Consider the following 21,221-nt stretch of genomic DNA (forward strand, 5'->3'; position numbering starts at 1 on the left):
CCTTTTTCCTCAGCCCTCCGGTCACTGCTTAGAAACCAATAGAGCAGTGGTTCCCAACACTGGTCCTGGAGCGCCCCTGCCCTGAACATTTAAATTTTTCACTGCTCCCATCACTCCTGATTCAACTTAACAGCTAATGAAGAAGCGCTTCCTGAGTTGAAGTCGGTGTGTTAGAGCAGGAAAAAACAAAATGTGCAGGACACTGGGTACTCCAGGACCAAGCTTGGGAACTCGGAGAGAGGAAGAGACAGAAAGAAAGAGAAAGCACAAGCAAGGAAATGCATGAGTGCCTGTAAAAAGCTACTACACTGTAAAAAGCAATAATCATTTTAACTTATAAAAGTAAGGAAACTGCACGTCAAATAGTAAGTTAACAGATCAGTCAACATGTGCGTTGCCTATTATGTGTGTTGCTTTCTGTCAATAGGGAGGAGGCAGGTTAATATTACTATGTGCTTTAGAGGCTGATAAAGATAAGTCTGATGACCATTAGACAGTTGTGTAGTGTATAAGGAAAATATGTTAATCTGTTATTAGGGTTGGGTCGGTAGACTATGCCATCGTCCATCATCAGTGGCTGCCAGATATTACGATGTTGAGCTAGTATCGTGATACCACACACCCCCTCTGTCCCGCATGGCAGTGCCCCCCCTTGGTCCCCCCTTGATGGTGCCATTGCCCAACCCCCAATGTCATTGTCCATCCTAATGTTTCCCTGTAGACATCCCTCAACCCTATCTGCTATATACGACTGAAGCTGTTAATTGACGATGAATGCCTACACAATAGAAAAGTAGAACTAAAAGCTTTCAGTCAGATAAAAGGTTTGTAGTGATATCGCTACTAACCAATGAATGAATAAACAGTATTGAATGCTTTCACTTGGATAAAGAATATATAGCAACTGTTACATGTCTCAGAGGCTATTTACTAATTCTGGATGCCTGCAAGACAGATATGTAGCTAATGCTCTCATCTAGATAAAGAAGATATATTACAGTGGCTACATCCCCCACATGCTGTTTATTAATTTTAGATTCCTGTAAGACAGACAAGTAGTGAATGCTCTCACCTAAATAAAGAAGATATGTTACAAATGCTGTATGCCTCACAGGATGGTAACTCATTTAAGATGCCTGCAAGACAGACAAGTAGTAAACGCTGTGATCCTGATAAAGAAGAAATATTACAATTGCTAAATGCCTCAGAGGCTATTACTTATTTTAGATGCCTGCAAGAAGGACAGTTAGTGTATGCTGTCATCTTGATAAAGAAGATATATAATTCAGTTTGAAAAATAACACAAAATCCACTCCATATCCTAATATAGCTGTTTTGAGCTTCCATTAACATCACATACTGCATGTTTTTTAATCAGTCCCTTCACACTTCCCCCCATGTCTCCGATCGAGTGTGTATATATAATAATTATGTTATATCATGACATGTAAGCGGTCAAAGTGAAAAGGTTTCTTTTTTCGATGCAGCCTTTTAAACAAATAATAATAAATGAAAAGCGAAACACCTAACCACTAGATCATGTATTTGCTGGATGTTATGAATATAAATGCATGCATCATAGGAATGCAAAGGTCATAATAACATGATCTGCAAAGGTTTTGATTAAACTCAATATTAAAAAATATTCTTCTTGTAGCAGTATCAGAGTGGCTCTCTTGCTCTCCCTGCTAAAAAAAAAAAAGAACAGACCATCATGCATTCCATGCGTGTCTTAGCTGGTTTATGGTAGTCTAGTGCTGGTTTAACTGGTCAACTGGCATAGTCATGCCGGTTGACCAGCATACTAGCATCTAAGCGCAACTTGTCACTGCTGTTGGAACAAAACCTCATGTCTCCAAAATAATAACTTTACAGGAGAAGGAAAACAACCTGCTTTACTTTTGATGTAAGTCAATGTAACAAGACATTTTTCCAAGGATTTTTGGGCATTTCTTTGGTCGATTCAAATTTAGAAACAATGTAAAATTACACATAATGTAAACTCTATTACAACACTCACGCCACTCTCCCCCATGCTGGAATAAATAGGTCTGGGTCAAGGTCATATCTTAGTACATCTTTATTGACTTATCTTAGTATAATTATCTTTTACATAAACATTTCCTTAGGTAGAGGCTCACTACCTTTCAGGAAGTCTCTGTGGTTTCCTTTGTAACCGTAGCTGCCTCACAGGGGTGATGTTCTTGATCACTGCTTCTGCTTGCTTTCACTGTGGCTGCACAAGAGTAGAGTTCCACCCTTCTTCTGCATTTTAGCTTTGCACATCTGAGAGATGCCATCACTCAGCACCTTCTGCTGGATCTCTGGGGGCCATTCTTTCTTTAACATTGTAATAATTATTAAATAATAATACTATTTCCAAATATTGTATTAACACCAAGAAATGTGGTAAAATCTTTCACTTGTTCAAAAATATAATAACATAACCAAAAACGAAATACAATCTCTTAACTGATAATAAGATTTGTTGCTGATAATGTAATGCCTTAGACATACACTATTATTAAATACATTATTGGGAATTTATTACATTTTCATGAATTTGTTACATTGTCATGTATCATATTGAACATATTTACTATATATTATTACAATATTGTAAATGTGTTACATTTTCAGGTTGATGATATGTAATACATTATAACATGATTGAGACTGTGTCATATTTACAAGTTGATCATTTTTCCAAATGAATGATGTAATACTTCTGTCTGTGACAATGAAAATTTAGTTAGTATTCCACATTTTGGGCCAGAATTATTTTAAGATAGTAAGATGACAGTAAAGATGTCTTCATAGATCAATCAGACGCCACAGCCCTGTGCTGTGTTACTTGACATGCAGCAATATTAACATGTAGCCCACAAGATGTCTCAGCTGGTGAGAGGTGAATTCAGCTTCTAATCCATTCATCAAATGGAGAAGGACACGTTCAGCACCTCTGTACTCTGGAAAAAAAAGTGATGAAGTAATTTATTCAAATGTGTACATCATTTCCACGTTAATAAACATACACAATTTGGTCTTCCAGTTTACTTACTTTTGACAGTGTATTGATATATTTAATTAATGTGGAAATAATGTACATCTGAATAAGCTGAACAATTGAAAGCACTTGTCCTTAACAATTTTTTATAACAAAACATGTCTTATATTAGACTACTGTAAATTTGACATCACATCATGTTTATTGCTTTTCTGCTAAATCCTAACTGACAGCATATTTCACTCATAGTGTATAATCTGCTCGTTAGATGAGATTGTCCTCATGTTTCACCATCAGCTAACCATCAGCTAACCAGCTTATGGAATGTTAAGTTTGGAGGCTGAATAATTTTTCACACTACTATGTCAATCTGATTTTTTTTTTTACATTTTATCAAGAGTGATTTCCCTTTATATTCAAGACACAAGACTTCTGACATTAATGAGACAAATGTACCTATTACTCTTACTACTCATTTATAGCCAGGCTCAGAAGTTACTGTATATGACCACCCTTACTCTGGGCCGGGCTGCTTTCTGTCTACAACATAAAAGCATTGTAGGAGACCTCAGGTAACTGCATTTAAAAGTATTGTGTCTTCTTTTTAGAGATATAATTGGAAAACATAGCAACTTCTCAAATCAAATTCTCAATAATTTAACAATGTATTGCATATGGCCAACCTAAAAATGTCATAAATTCCCAAGAATGTAATAAAGTGTTACATTATTGGTAAAAATAGCATTACACTAGCATTACACTGACATTAGATCACATTGTTAGGAAATGATTACAATATTGGGTTCTACAGCTCCTAACCTCTGGCCATTAATCAGGCACTTTCTTGAGGTAATCAGATGTATTGACATAATCCAACAAAGCTTAAAAAGTACAACTAAGACAAGTATAAAATGTTCAGGTTTAACAGGTGTAGAATGAAATTAAGGAAAGCTACTAGCCGTCAAACCCAAGATACTATCTGGGTGTTTTCAGGCTCTTTATACTGAAGGAAGTCTCTGTGGTTTCCGTTTTAACCATATCTGTGTTACAGCTTGAGACAGGAGTAGCAGGAGTAGTGCTGTGGTTGTTGTTTCTGCTCTTTTTCACTGTTTTCTGCATAAGTGTTGAGTTCCAGCTTTCCTCTCCTTTCTGCCTTTGTAGCTCTGAGATGTGACATTACACACAGCAAAAGGTCAAACAACCTAATAATGACCTAAATTGTGTCATCGGATGCATCAAAAATGTCCTGATTAAACCTGTTCATTTATTACATGCATTTACGGCAGCTTGCAAAAGCATTTATGTCCACATTTGTTAAATTACAAAATGTAATGTTGACCCATTACCACCTTTTCCTCTAAACACCCAGCCCTTCTCCTTTTTCACCATATGATGTATCTGTCATATCAGTTATTGTGGTGATTATGGTGTTTTTAATAAATATTTTAAGCATATCCTATGTTTTGTATTATGCTTGATTTCATGGTAGACCAGATAAGATATAAAGCATGCTCAGGATACATATACGTACACCAACCACCAGGATACACCAACCCAAGAACCTCAGAACGAACAGTTCTAATACTGATGTTGCTTCCAGAGATAGAGTACTTCAGCACTCAGTAGTCATGTTCTTGTTTACATGCATGTTACCAAAATGACTTATAATAGTTATGCATTTAAGTAACTCTTGCCAAATGGTTACAGTCACGTAAGTGTCAGTGCTTAGAAGCAATGGAAGCATGGGCATAAATTTCCTTCAAGTAAATAAAGAAAAGAAGTTTTATTTGGCAGTGCAAAAGGAAAAAAAGGTCAGTGCACATTTTGCACATGACTGTGCGTATGGGTGACTGAGGTTTCACTGATTAAGTTAAATGTATTATTAACTGTGTAAACTTGTGAGATGTTTTTGTCTAGTGGACACACTTTACACTGCATAAAACTATATGATGGACAAATATCATTATATAGCTTTGACAAAGTAAAAATGACACAGAATCAGAGTAAAGATCCATTACCCATATGCAACCGGTGTTGATGTGACTTGTGAGCTCCTGGAAATCTCAGCCATGGTTTGTGAGGTTCATTGACTGCTTTAAAAAAAACAACGCTTCTCATTTTTGTTGTAAATTGCATTATGTGCTCAATTCCTGAGGCATCTGAGAGAAGATGTGCAGACGGAGCTTGCCTGCAAGGATGAGGGCCTCTCACTTAGCAAGCTTCTAAACATGGTAAATCATCTTGATAGCCTCTTGAGGGAGCGTCGCCACCATGGGTGAGCTTTCCAGCTTCTTCCCAGAAATGTCTTCCAAGATTTCCAACATTTATCTCCTCACAACAGAACGTAAGAGGTGCAAACAGCTGGGACCCTAAACACCAAATAGACACCTGTCCAGTCAAGACCAGCAGACCAGCTCCCTATGATCCCCCTACTTCTAAAGCTGGGTAAGCTGTCCCTTATCTCTGGTTAAGCAATTATAAATACTGGGAATGGTACTGTGATCACTCTCCTAGGTTCTTATCCCTCTTAGACTCAACAGGAAATTTGTTGAAATTTGCACTTGATGGCAGACCAGTAGGACATCACACATTCCACAGAACCACTCCACTTCACATCTGAAGCCATCCAACTGTGACAAACTGTGACAATAATGAAAAGAATTGGAAAATAAATACAGCAGGAAGCGCACTTTACAAAAGATCCACCATGACCATCATGGATCTGATCAAGGCAGTAGCCACGCAGGCTAGATTGATTGGCGATCATCACTAGGAGATGCCATAGGGTGCACCTTCGATGGGTTCAGCTATCAAGCGCCATTCAGCTTTTTTAGCCTGCAGGCAGCGCTCTAAACCTCTGAGAATCTGCCAACCCCCTTGCTCCTGTCTTTTCATTGATCATTGTGATCATTGTGTTTTGCTCACCAGTAAAGTGCACCTGGTGCTGATTCAGCAATAGTCATTTCCTTGTAGGTGGACAGAGCGCTAGACCAGACAACAGCCATTGGGAGAGAGGAAGACAAGAGGTTACATTATTTGACTTGTTCATAGCCGTCCATTGTTCATAACTTGTTCTTTCACCGTCCTCCGGAGAGAAAGAAGAGTGGTGGAAAGGTCTTGCAGCTCCATCAGGGCACACTGTTCTATACTCTGGCTGGACTGTCTGCATTATGTGCTCTATTCTGGAGGCATTTCAGAGAAGGTGTGCAGACGCAGCTTGCCTGTGTGGATGAGGGCCTCTCATTTGACAAGCTTGTAAACATTGTAAATCATCTTGATAGCCTCTTTAGGGAGTGTCGCCACTATGGGCGGGGTTTCCAGCATTATATATAAAATGTATATATAGCTGCTGTCAGAAGAAAACCTCGTATCTCATTTCTTAGTTTTTGACATAATGTGAAAGTGCCTGTTGTCCTATACGTTGTGTGTAAATTTCATGAGGAATGTACCAAAAGAAATGACCCAAAATGACTTGGGAAAAATTCTGGTTCCATTGACTTAAAAGTAAATTATGTTTTTCTTTGCAGTTTGTTCTTTATTCTGCTTTTGAATTGAGATTTTGACACAGTACCCATACTTTCACCTAAGTGCAGTTTCTGGATGGAACATATGTGGATTCCTACAAAACCCAATCTTGTCTCATATCCAGTTTGTGCCAAAATGTATCCATTTGCCCCAGTTACTGTGCACTGTAGCACAGCAAACGACAAAAGAGTGGCGCAGTTTCTAAAAGCACATGATTTGTGATGGCTTGTAGCCATGTTTGGTATAATAGCAGAACAAAGGCCATGCTCTGATTTTCCCTGGACCTTCCCTACTAACGTCTGACAAGAAGAATTTTTTCGTTATGACTCAGAATAGGGGGACGTACAACTTACAGTACAAGAGTTACACTCTGGGCTTCTTGTTTCAGTGTTGCAGTCATGGTGTTTGCTGTAGTGTTGCTGCTCCTCAATGCACTGGGACAAAATACAGGAATCAAACTGGATGGAAATGGATACACTGACATTGTTGTAGCCATCAACCCAGCTGTGCCTCAAAATGAAGAGATCATAAACCAAATCAAGGTATTTATTAATTATTCAACATGTTTTTTTCTTTTTTTCTGTATGTCCTTTGTAGAAAATGTAGAAACTCAACAAAACAAGTAATTTGACCAGGCATGCAAAACTTTTGTATATTACTTTTGCATTCGACTATACACAATAAGGAGAATACTTTAGATATGCTATTAATGTACTGTTTGGACTTTTTCTTTTATTTAAATTTGCTTCACTTTGTAAATTTAACATTCTGTAATACAGCAGCAAAGTGTTTTCTGCTCAAATTCATTCATTCGAGTTCCATATGTATAGTCAAATAAATCATGGACCTGGCATGTTTTGAAGCTTATAAATTTAAACATGGCAAGTTTATACATGATAATTTCATTGGAACAGAGCAGAGCATAGAAGAGGGCAAGTTTGAGGTGTTGCAGTATGTAAAAAGCTTTAGTGTACTTACAGTACACTGCAGAACAAAGGATTTACGACAATTACAAGGGAGTGTTTAGAAGGAAGCAGCTGTGATGGCTGAATTTATTAATAAGTCTTTTTTCCAAGAGGGCCTTTGTCAATACATTTGGCTTGTTCTGTTCAGAAGGTAGAAGCAGTAAAACAGTAATCCTTCTACAGATCCAACACTTCTTTGCACAGCTTATAGGGGTTGTGCAGTATCTTGTTTCTTACCTTCAAATCATCTAGCGCTAAGCATCAAAAGTAATGTAAAAGCATTTATGCCACTTTTATGTAATCTCTTTCTGTGTTATTATTTTAAAATCAAAAATATCCATACGGAAATCTGATACATGGCCACATATGCACATGTTATGAAGAGTCTGATATATATTTCAAAATATATGTATGTAAATGTAAGTATCAAATATTGGACATGTATGGATCATACATATATTTCTGATAGGTGGGTGAACACATGCATAATATATGGATAATATATAGACTGTTCATATAGTACATATGTCTGATACAAACACTGAAAGATTTTTAATAATAATAAACCAAAATGAAATACACCAAAGGCATACACTCAATGAAAAAAACTTATATAGCATGAAACTAGTATATATGAGTTACTTGTGCCATCCATACATATATCTATATATCATATATTTTTAAATACATGTGTTACACATATCGTTTTGTATATGCTGATAAATGGCTGAAATATACATCCCATATTTGAAAATGGCCAATTTCAAATAAGTTGGGATGTAAGTCACATAAATGGCCATATGTGACAAATTAAAGTTGAACATAAAGGAAATCCATATATGCCAATACATGTCATATGATTGAAATCCATATATTGCCATATATCAGATTTTTGTATGGGTATAAAATTTGAGTTTAGTTTGCTTACATGGTCACAGAAAAAATGAACACAGTGCACAATTTTCAAGCCACAATTTAATAAATGTGAAACCATCTGTCTAACAATTGCTAAACATTAAATGTCAAACCATCTTTTCAACAACTGCTGCATGTGCTGCTAAATAAGAGAGAGAACATGTATGATTATGGTTTTCCAAAACAGTGACACACAGTACAGGCTTGAGTCCAGCTAACTGATGAAAATATGACCCCCATTCAGAAGATATCTAAGAGTGCAAAGTCAAGTGGCCGGTGTTAGAGTGAAATCTGAAATCAAACATGTTGTGTGGCATACGTAGCTCTCAGCTTTTGCTGATCCATTATCATGCTTAGTTTTTCTGAAGTTCTTTTAATGAGCTCTCACACCACAAATCAGTGAGCCTCTCTAAAAATGTAAATGAGTGGAACGTGTTTATCTGGCCATTCAGATGTGGAATAGAAATTTGATGTGACAATTTAGAAATATCAACATCATTTTTAAAAACTGCCATATACCTTATTACTTCTATACCACCACCCACTTCTCCAGTTATTATTGATTTGAGGTTTGTTTTCTCTGACATTATAACTTCACTGATTTTTTTAAACAGGAAATGGTTACAAGTGGATCAGAATATCTGTTTCAAGCTTTAGACAACCTGGTGTTCTTTAAGGAGGTTAAAATACTCGTACCACTCAACTGGAGCGGAACATATGAGCGAGCAAGAAGAGAAACCTATGATAAGGTACAAAATGCAATCAATTCACTTTTTATATAGTGGCTGTGGAGATAATATACAACATAGGAGTAATACTATTTATTCCAGAATCTATTATGTTGATTGTTATTGTACGTAAGAATATTCATAAAATGTCATGTGTTCTTTTAGGCCAATGTAATAATTGATTACCCAAACCCAGCATATGGTGATGAGCCATACACTAAACAGATGAAAGGTTGTGGAGAGGAGAGTGAGCATGTTCACTTCACCCCAAACTTCCTCTTAAATGACGACCTTCTTAATGCATATGGGCCTAGAGGTAAGAGCTATATACATCTTGTCATATCATCAAAAAAGGGTAACAAACATAATTTAAAAGAATATAAAAGACATTTGTGTTGTGTAATTACATTTGACGTAAGTGATCAAAATGTGATCAAGAAGTGATCACATTTTGCACAAATTTACAAGCTTCTGGCCTTTTCTATCCTTAAAATATATCAGTACATATTGGAGCATTCAAGGCTATTAAAAAAGACACAGCTTTCACACAAGTTGTGGTGCTCTATTAACCAGTTCTTGTTGGCCACAGTTACAAGATATATAAGCAGAGTTTTCTCTTTACTAACACCTCGTTCGCTACTCAGCTCACATGTAACATGTAAACATTTCTTAAACATGCTACAATATGTTTCATTTTCAGGAAGGGTTTTTGTGCATGAATGGGCTCACCTCAGATGGGGAGTGTATGATGAATATAATGAGAAAGAGCCATTCTACATGTTTGACAAGCAGGTCCAGGAGACAAGGTCGTACCAGCTTTCAAAGATATAATTTCTCATATTTTTTACATGGACATGCATAATATCATTTTTTATATATACTTACACTTATGTGTTTACCTCAGATGCATTGGGGAGATAACTGGCCAGAGATATGAAGTGATCAATGGAAAATATTTTCGTTGTCGCTATGATGAAACTGGGTTACCCACGAAGGAATGTCAGTTCTTTCCAGACAGAGAGCAACAAACAAGTGCCTCAATAATGTACATGCAAAGCTTAGACTCTGTAAGTTAAACATATAAACAGAGTAAATATTGCTCTACCTTTTGCTTTCATTTCTAAAACAGACGTGTACAGCCATGAGACCAGCTATTAAATAGAACATTATTAAGTAGCTAGAATCAATGAGCATATTCTTTGAAGACCTCAATGACAGCACATTCACCTGAGATATTTCAGTTATTATTTCTTGATGCTTATGAAAACACTGTTAACACTGTTATTCTCTCTGCAGGTGACAGCATTTTGTAGCGTAATGGAACATATTGCTGAAGCCCCAAACATGCAGAACAAGAAATGTGACAACAAAGCTACACGTACAGTGATTTTTCAAGATTCTGTGGACAGTGATGCCCTTCAGACTTTAACACCTCTGCAATCCTCACCACCACCCCCAACATTCAGGGTGATCCAGAGACGACACAGAGTTGTCTGCCTTATCCTTGATGTTTCTGGAAGCATGCAGGTATGTTGCATGGGACAGTGTGACATACTTACAAAAGTGGAGTAAATTTAACCAGACAGGTTTATAAAATAGAGGAGTATATTACAGAAATATATTTCTGTAATATACTCCTCTATTTTATAAACATGTCAGGTATATTTTATATATATATATATATATATATATATATATATATATATATATATATATATATTTAAAAAAAATCTTGCCAAGAGTGGTCAGAAACTGAGGACGGCCAACTAATTGCCTGTGGCAACAGATGTGCAACAATGCAACAATGAGGTGCAGGAAAGGTACCTATGTCTTCACCAGCAACAACACTGCACTGCACTGAGTTTCGCATTCTACCTAATTAAACACACCTAATTCAACTTATCAACTAATTATTAAGACAAAGTGCTAAAAATGAAAAATGCTAATCTCTGCACCCCTGACCTACAAGGTAGAAGTTTCAAAATTTAAAGTTTTAAATTTAAAATATTTTGGTTAAACTGTGACAGGATTAACAGGCAGTTTAGCCAACTGCTAAATCAGTTTGCCATCAGGGAGCTGGGGAAAGGAAGTAGCTCATAACTTTATTCTTTAATTACAGAAAAAGATGAAAAGGCAGTGATCAGATAACCAGGCTTGTTGATAGTACTATCCAGCTGCAGCCCCTTGGCCTAGTTGTTAAAGGAAAAAGATGCATTAGTGAGATCCTGTTTGTGTGGGCAGATGCCAGTCATTTCTCTTTCAATAGCTGTGAGAAAGGATACATTACAGCATACAGCAACGTCATCAAAATGCTTGTTACTATGACCTTTATTTCCTTTCTTTCTTTTCTCTGATTTCCACAGTGAAAACAAACAAAAAAAGTCTGATTTTTTAAAACTCTTTTCTTTATACTTTGTCTTTAAACAGTAGACACTAACACAACCCCACTGAACAATCAGTTGTGCAAACTACTACATCATGACAAAGGGCCTATTTATCTTAAGGAATGATAGAGGACAGCTGTGTGAGCAATTTTCTTTTATGTATTCAAGTCTGTTTGGAGCATGATCTGTTTATATTGTCAGGTATAAGCCACGTTAAAAAGATAATTTGAGCTAAATAAATAAATTAATTAATACATAGGATTTGGTCATGGGTAAATGGGACACTTGATTGGTAAATGGGATACTTGAGTGTTAGTAGCTCCCCCTTGTGGAGAGCTTTAGACAAAGGCAGTTAGGCATGTGATTGAACATACTACCAGCTGACCCACAGAAAGATAACTCACACCACTTGCGCAGTTCTGTGTCACAACCTTAGTAAAAAAAAATACAACAAATTTATTTTATTATTTATGGAGGTACACATAAAATGCAGGCAATTCTACATCACCTATATCATTTTTAGTCCTAAAACATTTAGTTTTTCTGTTTGCCTTGTGTAAAGTGAGTCTTGCCTTGTTTTGTCTTGTCTTTTTCTGGTCTTGTTTTGTTCTGGTCTTTTTTTTTAAATCAAGTTAATGAAAAGTAATAGACATTAATCTGATTGTGGTAATACTTTGCATTAGGTTACAGACTACATGTTTAACAGATAACCAGAAATCGTAATCCCAATATATTTTTAAAGTACCCTCCCAACTTTAATTATTTGTATATTTAATTTAGGTTTATTAATAATTGAGATTTAGAAGTTATCAAATTTTATAGCCTTTTGGGAAGGAAAAACATCTGTTGCTGATAAGAGTCATTTGGTTTTGCCACAGTGTTTGACACATACTACAGAAAATACATTCTGTACATGAATGTTCATCTAATAGATTTCAAGAAGAAGGTGGCAAAACTGTTAGAGCATAGAGTGACCTACAGATTTCTGATTTAAGAGGCTAAGGTACTCACTGTGTATTAAAAAGCAGTATGAAAAAAACACAATTACATAAAAACTAAATTACCAAAAAATAATATTTGGCTGTTTGTAATATTTTGTTTACAGGGTGAGAGAATACTTCGACTGCTGCAAGCTGCTACGTTATTTCTAAGTGAGATTGTGGAGGATGAAGCATATGTGGGCATTGTCAAGTTTAGTACCAATGCAGACATTATAAGCTCATTGACTAAAGTAGAGGGTTCAGCCCCAAGAGACAGTTTAATTAATAAGTTGCCAAGAACTGTGGGTGGATCAACAAACATGTGTACTGGACTTAGACTTGGCTTTCAGGTATGATACAATATGTGTGCAAAATGTGCTTTATTATTTCCTACATTCTTTTTGTACTAGACAGTGCTTTTCTGTTGGAAAAATAGTAGTTTAATATTGAGTCTAGGTGTGACCATCCCAGAATTTTTTTTTTTTTTTATCGTTTACTTCAGGTCCTTCAGGAAGATGATCAAAGCACAGTAGGAGATAATGTGATTTTTCTGACAGATGGTGAAGCGACAGATGATATTCAGAGTTGTTTACAGTCAGCTGTGGACAGTGGTGCCATCATCAACACTATAGCACTTGGTCCGAGTGCCTCTAAAATGCTGGAAACCATGGCAGTTCTAACAGGTATGATAGTCAGAGTAATGATGTAGAGTGGGTCAGTGAAATAAAGTTTGTCATCTATTTCAAGTTTGCTAATGTTTAATCTGTTGGAGCTTTAAGCTCATTTCTCAGAAGTGTGTGTGAAATACCCATTTTGGAAATGCTCTTTTCTACTTTCGTAATGCAGTCTATCACACATTAATTGATCTTAACTGATTTTCACATCTCGTCTTTTGCCTTAGTTTGAGAAATGAGTAACAATTCACTTGATCCACCAATCTTTTAGGAAATTGGGCAGGTTTTCACATTTACAAATATGCTATGGCACATTGTAAAGATTTTCAGAGGTATTTCAGGCAGTTGCTAGTCTGTGATGTAGGGGCCAACAGATATGGCTTTTTCAGTGCCCATACCAGTTATTAGTAATCACGGTTAACCGATATTTGGGACTAATATTTATGTACCATAAATTTGATGTTTATAGTGTGAAAATTTACAATAGAAGTGTGTTTTTTTTATCATGATTGCATCAGATATGTGTATATATAACAAAAATAGCTTTCATCAAGTTCAAGTGCCAGTTCTAATAATCGGAAAAATGCTAAATTTCAGCTGCAATTATCGGTCAGGCCAATAACTGGTGAACTGCTCTGAAGGTCCAACTGGGCAAACCAATGTGCTACGGCACCACACTGAGGCAGACCAGTGCTGCTTCTCTTAGAATATCAGACAGAAGTTCGTTGTTTCATAGTTAAAACAGCCTAAACAATGATCTTTCCCTTGGTGTCTATTTTACCTTAACTAATAGCATAACAGCATAAGTTTATTTCCAGGGAACCACCTAGAATTTTCACTTTGAGACATTCAAAGGGTCCAAGAGGTTAATTAGGAAGTCCTGGACCTACCAAGACCCTCTGTATTCCGCATCCTGGCAATGACCAGAGTGGATGGTAATGTGACTTTTTTCTATTCATTTTATTAGATGGAAAGTTCTTCTTTGCTGATCAGAGTTTGCTTTCCAATCAACTTGTGGATACCTTTTCTTCATTTACAGTCTCGGATGGAGATCCCACCAAACAGACAATTCAGGTAAGCTTACTTACATATTCACTGCAAGAAACAGACCCTTTCCATACATCCTTATTTGACGCAGCAGAAGACATCATAGCAGGAAAAAACATTACAGCAGCAGTAGTGTCTATGATTTAGAATGTAAACACAGTCCTCCATTATAATGTCTCTAGTGTAGAGGACTTATTTTTACATCCTTATTAAGGTATTTACATCATTTTACCACAAAAGATGTCATTCACTGGAGCGGTTTTCATGTGTAGAGAAGGGCTATGAGCTTTTCTTTAAGAGCTATCTGCATGATTACAAAGGTAAGTTAAAGGCCTCAGGACAAGTTACTCAATGAGGTCAGCTGCTAATGTTTAGCAGAATATAGTCAATGCTGTGCAGGTGGGATTTAACGTTAACATAGGCAGTTATACCTCATTGTCTTTTGTTTATAGATAATGTTACATATTCTCTTTCTGATCACAGACAGCTTTTTACCTGTACCGCTCGCCCAGCCAGCACTGAAGCAACAGTAGCTGTTCTTAATGAAGACCTTGTCAAGGTCGCTCATCTCTGAAAACTGCTTAACTTAATAACATAACTTAATAATGATGTAAAAATATGTAGATCCACTGCATCCTCATTCGTAAATACCACCACTGCTGTAATTTCCCTACCATGACTACTTCCGTTGCATCTATTACAGATGTGTGAAAAGGGCTCATTGGTCTGATTGACATTGTGAGCCAGCATATCTTCCTCACTACTTTTTTTCTGTACAGCTCGAGAGCACTGGAAGGATTATTAATGACTGGTTCAATGGAACAGTGCCCATAGACCGCACTGTAGGAAACAGCACCACCTTTACAATAATCTATGAAAGAAGTGCACCCACAGTGTACATACAGACGCCAAGTGGTTCAGTGTATGATCAGAATGATCAGACTCATGTCACTCATAATGCAGCTGCAAAGACAGTTACTTTAAATGTTCCTGGAACTGCAGAGGTATGACACCGTTTCTGGATTGTCAACATTTACTTCACTGTACTAGATGATTAGACTGACTTAATATTACACAATGTAATAAATGAATCAATGGCAACAAAAGCACAATCTTGGAATCCAGGTAGAAAAAAATTATGTATATAAATGTGTGCATATATATCTATATATTATATATATCTATATCTATCTATCTATCTATCTATCTATATATATCTATCTATCTATCATCTATCTATCTATCTATCTATCTATCTATCTATCTGTCTATCTATATATATATATATATACATTAACATATGGGACTTATATATGACTATAATGAACTATTCCTGCTTCCTCTTGTGGATGACAGCCTGGAGACTGGAAATACAGCTTCCTCAACAAAGAATCAACTGCTCAGACTATGACTTTAACAGTAACAAGTCGGGCAGCACGTGATGATGTCCCCCCCATAATGGTTAAGACTGATATGAAGAAACCAACCAGGGATGGCAGTAAACCCATGGTAGTGTATGCTGAGGTCAGTCAGAATTACCTTCCTGTGCTGGGGGCCAAAGTCATGGCCACCCTGGAGTCAGATACTGGACATACAGAAACATTACACCTTTTGGATAACGGAGCAGGTACTACCCTTAAATTCTGTTTACATTAATAAATTATCCAAAATATGATATTATGGGTTATATAAATAATTTCATTAAGGACCACATGAGATTGCTTTAAATAATATTTTTTGGAGGCTGTTTATATTGAGCAAGAATGTATCTTTGTATTTTTTCATAACATACGCAGGAGCTGATGCTTTTAAGGATGATGGCATCTATTCTAGATATTTCCCTAAAGCACAGAATGGAAGGTACAGTCTGAAAGTGCAGGTCATACACCAAGGTGGAGCCATCAGTGGTTCCCCCAACAGAAACAGTGGTGCTCTGTATGTCCCTGGATATATTGTGGATGGTAAGTTGGGGAAATTTTCATCACATAACATAAACCATTGTTTTTAGGCCATTCTTTGCTGTGAACCCTATCGCCTGATCATAACATGTATCAGGCTTGCATATGTCTTTGTGTTAAGTATTCTTATAAAGTGTGTGCATACATTTTTTGATCAAATATTTACTTAGTAGCTTATTATTGTGTGAAAAAATATGGTTAGCATTAAACAGTCATATTTTTAAGTTTCCTCTTGGATCCATGGTGAGTGCTAAAACTACAATAGCTAACAAAGCAGGCCAAGGTATAACGTAGGGGGCTGAAGCAGGTTGCAAACACGAAGTGTCTTTATTTAGAGCAGTCCAGTACTCACAATCCTTACAGGTGGGGTTCAAAACACAAGCAGGAAATATCGAAGGAAGATACATTTTAACAAAACCAGGAGAGAAAGTGATGGTCAAAAAACAGTAAAGTAAAAAAAAGGAAAACCATAGCTCCGAACTCCGATAACAGGAACTTCACAAACACACAGGGAAAACAAAGTGGTATGTATAGGAGTCTCAGTTTGTCCTAGGATGATTCACAGTTGTGTGTAGTGGCAGACTGGGTGGAACCAGGGTGGAGCCAGAAAAGAAAAACAAAAGCACATTGATGTAATATGTGTCTGTGTTTTCAGTCGTTCCTGAGTGCTGCCATGCAAATTGTCTGTAAAGTTTGCGTTCTAAGGGTTAATGCCTGACCCTAGTATTTTCATTATTTACACCCAAAAAGAGCTCAGCTAGTTGCACTTTAGTCTCATCACAGGAAATAAGCAAGCAGTTTTGTAACTGTGTGAATCCGAATATGTCCTGTCTCTCAAAATGCAGCATGAAGACTGGCATTCAGCTCTTTTTTTCAGGTGAAGTACAACTAAATCCTGAGAAGCCCCCAGTAAATGTGCAGCCGGCAGATGTTGGCAGCTTCACTAGAACAGTCACTGGAGAGAGCTTTGTGGCGAGTGTGCCCTCAGGCGTAACCCCACCGAACTTCCCTCCCAACAAGATCACAGATCTGAGGGCTGAAATCCAGGAGGACACAGTGCTTCTCAACTGGACGGCTCCTGGGGAGGACTTTGATCAAGGAACAGGTAAATATTTCCCAGTTCCAGTTTAGGCTCTATCACTGAAAGATTTGAAACCACACTGAGTGTGAATAGAGAACATGAATACATATCCTCAACACTGTAAAAGTGATTACTGCTGCAATGTTTTTCCTTTGCTCTTTTTCTTCAGTATTGCACACAGACAGGCACTGACTGGAATGGTATAGATCAGGAATTTCAGATTGACAGCACTGCAGAGTTTAGTGTTCTACATCATTTAGCACACCTGATTCAGCTCATCAGCTAATTAGCAAACTCTTTGTAAGTTAAATGGAGTAGACCAGATCTCTCTAATAGGTTTCTTGCTTTTCCTTTTTAAGCTGAATCCTATGAAATTAGATGGAGCGAACATTTGGAGATTCTTCAGAAAAACTTCAGCGATGCTAATCCAGTAAACACATCAGTACTCCAACCACAAGAGGCAGGTTCAGACGAACAGTTTTCCTTCCTGTCTGATGTCACAATCCAAAATGGGACCACTTTGTTCTTTGCTGTTCGGTCAGAGGACAAGGAGGCAATGAAGTCTGAGGTATCTAATGTTGCTCAAGCATCAAAGTTTGTACCGACTCCCAGACCACCAGCAATTTCAAAACCAGGCCTGAACCTGACCGCTATAGTGGTCTCAATCTGTGTGGTAATCATTATGGTATGTCTTATAGCTTTTGTAACCAAATGGGCAATGAAACGAAAGAAAGCTAGAGAATTTGTACTCACTAATACCTAAATTACTGATACCTAGCAAATGACCAGATTTAACAGAACATTTCACCCAAAAGTGATATAATAACATACCAATGTGCTAACCGGTCTTTTCATGCTTTCAGTCATTATTAAGAAAAATGGGCATTTTTGGATAGGTTTTCCGTACAGTACTGGTGTATTTCCAATTTCCTAAGGGAGAGCTTTTCTATAAGCAACTGATAGAAATGGCAGACTTTACTGAAAGACCATTTCTGCAATCTGTACACAGGAGAAATTGTGGGATTATGTTATCCATCCAATATAGTGTTATGTATTATCCTGCTGGGGTCTTTAGTTCAACAATGTGAGCCAGTGTATTCAGTTTGAGCCATTTCTAACGCAATGCTGTTTCTTTTCTTTTTAACAAATGACAGTGTTCTCCTAGTTTGTTCTTCGTAACATACATTCATGTGAAACAATGTAAACTTCAAAAATCTGAAAATAAACTAATCATAAAATGTGTGATATAGCAAATTGTAATAATACAATCAGGAAGGAAAAATGTGCCATTAATACATGGTAGTGTCAAAATTAAAAAATGGAGAATGTATGCAAGCTTAAAAAATAAAATGTTTAGCCAATGCATATATTTAATTGCATTAATAATTCATATTCATTTTGAGGGATTCCAACTATTAGACAATCTTAGGCTCACTGCAATTGATTTTTTCCATCATGAATGTCCTGATTAAACTCATGCATATGCTACATATATTTACAGTAGCTTGCATTTTTGCACACATGTTAAATTGCATATAGTCAGTTACCACCTTTTCCTCTAAACATTCAATTTCTGATGGAAAACGCTTCTCTTTTATTAACCATACTGTGTATCTGTCATACCCGTTACTAGAGTTATTATTGTGTTTTAATGCATTTGTTACTATTTCTGGATCTTTGACTGGATACTATTTCTGGATCTTTGATTACTGTTGTTCAAGAAAGTTTATAATGCATGCCCAGGTAACATATATTATATGGAAATACACAAAATGTATAGATGTACCTAAAAGAGTGCCACACCTCATATGAATAGCTGTTGAACAAAATGAACTTTAAAAGTAAGGATTTTCAGACCCATCATCAGGAGATAAGAGCTGCATACCAATTTAAGCTAACAGTTCTCTGTACCATGGACCACACAGCATAATCAGGCGTTATAAAATTAAGATTAGTTTAGACTCCAAACCACCAGGAGTAAAAATGAATGAATTGAAAAGACTGTGTAGGCAGTAGTGAATAACGGAGCAGGAAGTTGTCAAGAAAGTTTACAGTCATTGCCACTGGTGCATTTTTTAAGAGGCCCACTAAACCAGTCGTATAATGACAATGGATTTGAATGGACAGTACACTGAGGCTACAAATAATCCAACACATCAACATAATTTCAGTGTTAGCGTGACAGGTTTTCAGCCTGTCATCAATTTTGGTATGTCAACAGCAAAAAACAACTGAAGAAGACTTTAACAAGCTAATGCGAAAGCAGTTTGTTGAGTTTAAATCCATTCTGTGGCTAACCTCATTAGATTTAGTTAGGTAGCTAGCATAGCTATGTTAGTTAGCTAACTCACTGGCAGTTGAAGACTTCAGTTCTTTAACTGAAAAAGATAAAAGTAGTTTGTAGTCATTACAAGGAAAAGTGTGCCTTTAACTATGTTTATATTTCCTGCCTATTTTTATTGCCTACTGCATTCTATGTTTGCAGCTAAGTTACTTATTCAGATATTCTTTTTCCACCTTACATGTTGAAGCAGTTTCATTCTGGCACATGTACAGGTGCCAGAATGTAACTGCCGCTCTACTTAATGTGAAACGGGAAAGTCAAAGTCACTACTGACAATATTGGAATATGTTTGTCTGTAACTGTATATATTCATATACCTCCCTGCACTGAAGTCTGTGCACACCACCATATCACTCTGTCAGGTTCTAGTACAAGGCAAGTAGCCCTCACTGTTGGAAGTCACATTAATATGAAATATTAGTTATCAGATGTGACTACAACATGAGACTGGAAGCTTGGAAGCTTGTATATGTGTGTATGTTTGTGTCTGCTTAAAATAAATAAAATAATGTGTATGCAAATACATTAATGTGAGACTTTAATTATTTGTTTATTTACATATACTATTTACATTTGTTTTTACATGTGTTTGCATTAATTTCTAAGATTTTCTTTCTATATTTTATTGTTTATTATTTTATTTATGTTTCACACTAGCAGACCTTGTCTTCCGTAGTGTTTGTGAGCATGTGTTTGGGTGAGGTTTGTGCAGGAAGGTCTCTGGGTTTGGAAGTTTCTGTACATTGGACAGTCTTCTTCTGCAATATAGAGTTGTGTACCTCACATGCAAAGGAAACCTTGGTAAGCTATGGATCCTGAATATAGTTTACAAGTAACTGTTGAATTTTTAAGTTGGTAATAGGATGCTGTCTGAAAAAAGATTTTTAATGCACAAAATTTATTTGTAATCATGTTTATACTTGAGGGACATTTAGCATTTAGTGTTTAGAACAGATATTATGTCTTAACATCATAATGTTGAGGTACAGTTTGCATATACTGACACTGCGGACAAACCCACACTTAGCCCATTTCAAAGGTACGTCCCTGCATATACTATGAAAAGGTGGAAACCCGTGGGCTTCAGTGTTGGCAGGCCATTCCCAGCGGTGGGCTAAAAGAACAAGCTAAAAATTTGACCATGCTTTTTGGGGCCCCTGTTAGTTGTTAAACCGGGACACAACCGTGGATCCCCAATTTGGGGCCACTATATCGGCAGCCCACTATAAACCATGATATGAGGGCATAGTGTGAGCCGCCAGCATTGGGCCCTAACATGGGGGCCCTGCAAGTGCTGTATGAAGGCTTGGTGTGAGTTTCAGTCATGTGAGGATTTGGTGTGGGTTTCCCTCATGTGTGGGGTGGGGCCCCGGTCAGTTGTGAAACCAGGTGCATGTGCGGACGCCCTGTGGTGGCAGTCCACCCTAAGCCCTCATATGAGGGCTTAAAGTGGGCTGCCCATAGTGGGGTGCCAGTCAATCATGAAACCAGGGGCACATGTGGAGCCCCATGTTAGGCCACCTATGTTGGCAGCCCACACTAAGCCCTGATATGAAGTTGTGCCCTGTGACCGCAGGCCGCAATGTGGGGAGGCACTGCTGCTGCTGTAACCC

General features: G+C 37.1%; 1 protein-coding gene across 2 annotated transcripts; it reads left to right on the plus strand.

Moving 5' to 3' along the window:
• Positions 1–6,726: 6,726 nt before the first annotated feature.
• On the plus strand, positions 6,727–20,133 carry LOC118798305 (calcium-activated chloride channel regulator 4-like). Of its 2 annotated transcripts, XM_036557730.1 has the most exons (14): positions 6,729–7,074; positions 9,027–9,161; positions 9,306–9,456; positions 9,841–9,946; positions 10,045–10,207; positions 10,437–10,667; positions 12,630–12,854; positions 13,007–13,187; positions 14,146–14,252; positions 15,005–15,229; positions 15,582–15,852; positions 16,022–16,186; positions 17,061–17,288; positions 17,624–20,133. In XM_036557730.1, the coding sequence occupies exons 1-14, from the start codon at positions 6,931–6,933 to the stop codon at positions 18,025–18,027; spliced, it is 2,736 nt and encodes a 911-aa protein (XP_036413623.1). In that variant the 5' UTR covers positions 6,729–6,930; the 3' UTR covers positions 18,028–20,133. The 2 variants fall into 2 exon arrangements, with proteins under 2 accessions (XP_036413632.1, XP_036413623.1); XM_036557739.1 differs by lacking the exon at positions 12,630–12,854 and having other exon boundaries at positions 6,727–7,074.
• The last annotated feature ends 1,088 nt before the right edge of the window (positions 20,134–21,221 follow it).

Source organism: Colossoma macropomum, unplaced genomic scaffold (assembly GCF_904425465.1).
Source record: "Colossoma macropomum unplaced genomic scaffold, Colossoma_macropomum, whole genome shotgun sequence".
NCBI lineage: Eukaryota > Metazoa > Chordata > Actinopteri > Characiformes > Serrasalmidae > Colossoma > Colossoma macropomum.

Excerpts from the sequence above, each read along its gene's own strand:
- LOC118798305 (XM_036557730.1), top strand. The coding sequence starts at position 6,931 with ATGGTGTTTGCTGTAGTGTTGCTGCTCCTCAATGCACTGGGACAAAAT. Across the intron at positions 12,855-13,006 it reads GACTTAGACTTGGCTTTCAG|GTCCTTCAGGAAGATGATCA; the intron begins GTATGATACAAT and ends CGTTTACTTCAG. Across the intron at positions 14,253-15,004 it reads CCACCAAACAGACAATTCAG|CTCGAGAGCACTGGAAGGAT; the intron begins GTAAGCTTACTT and ends TTTTCTGTACAG.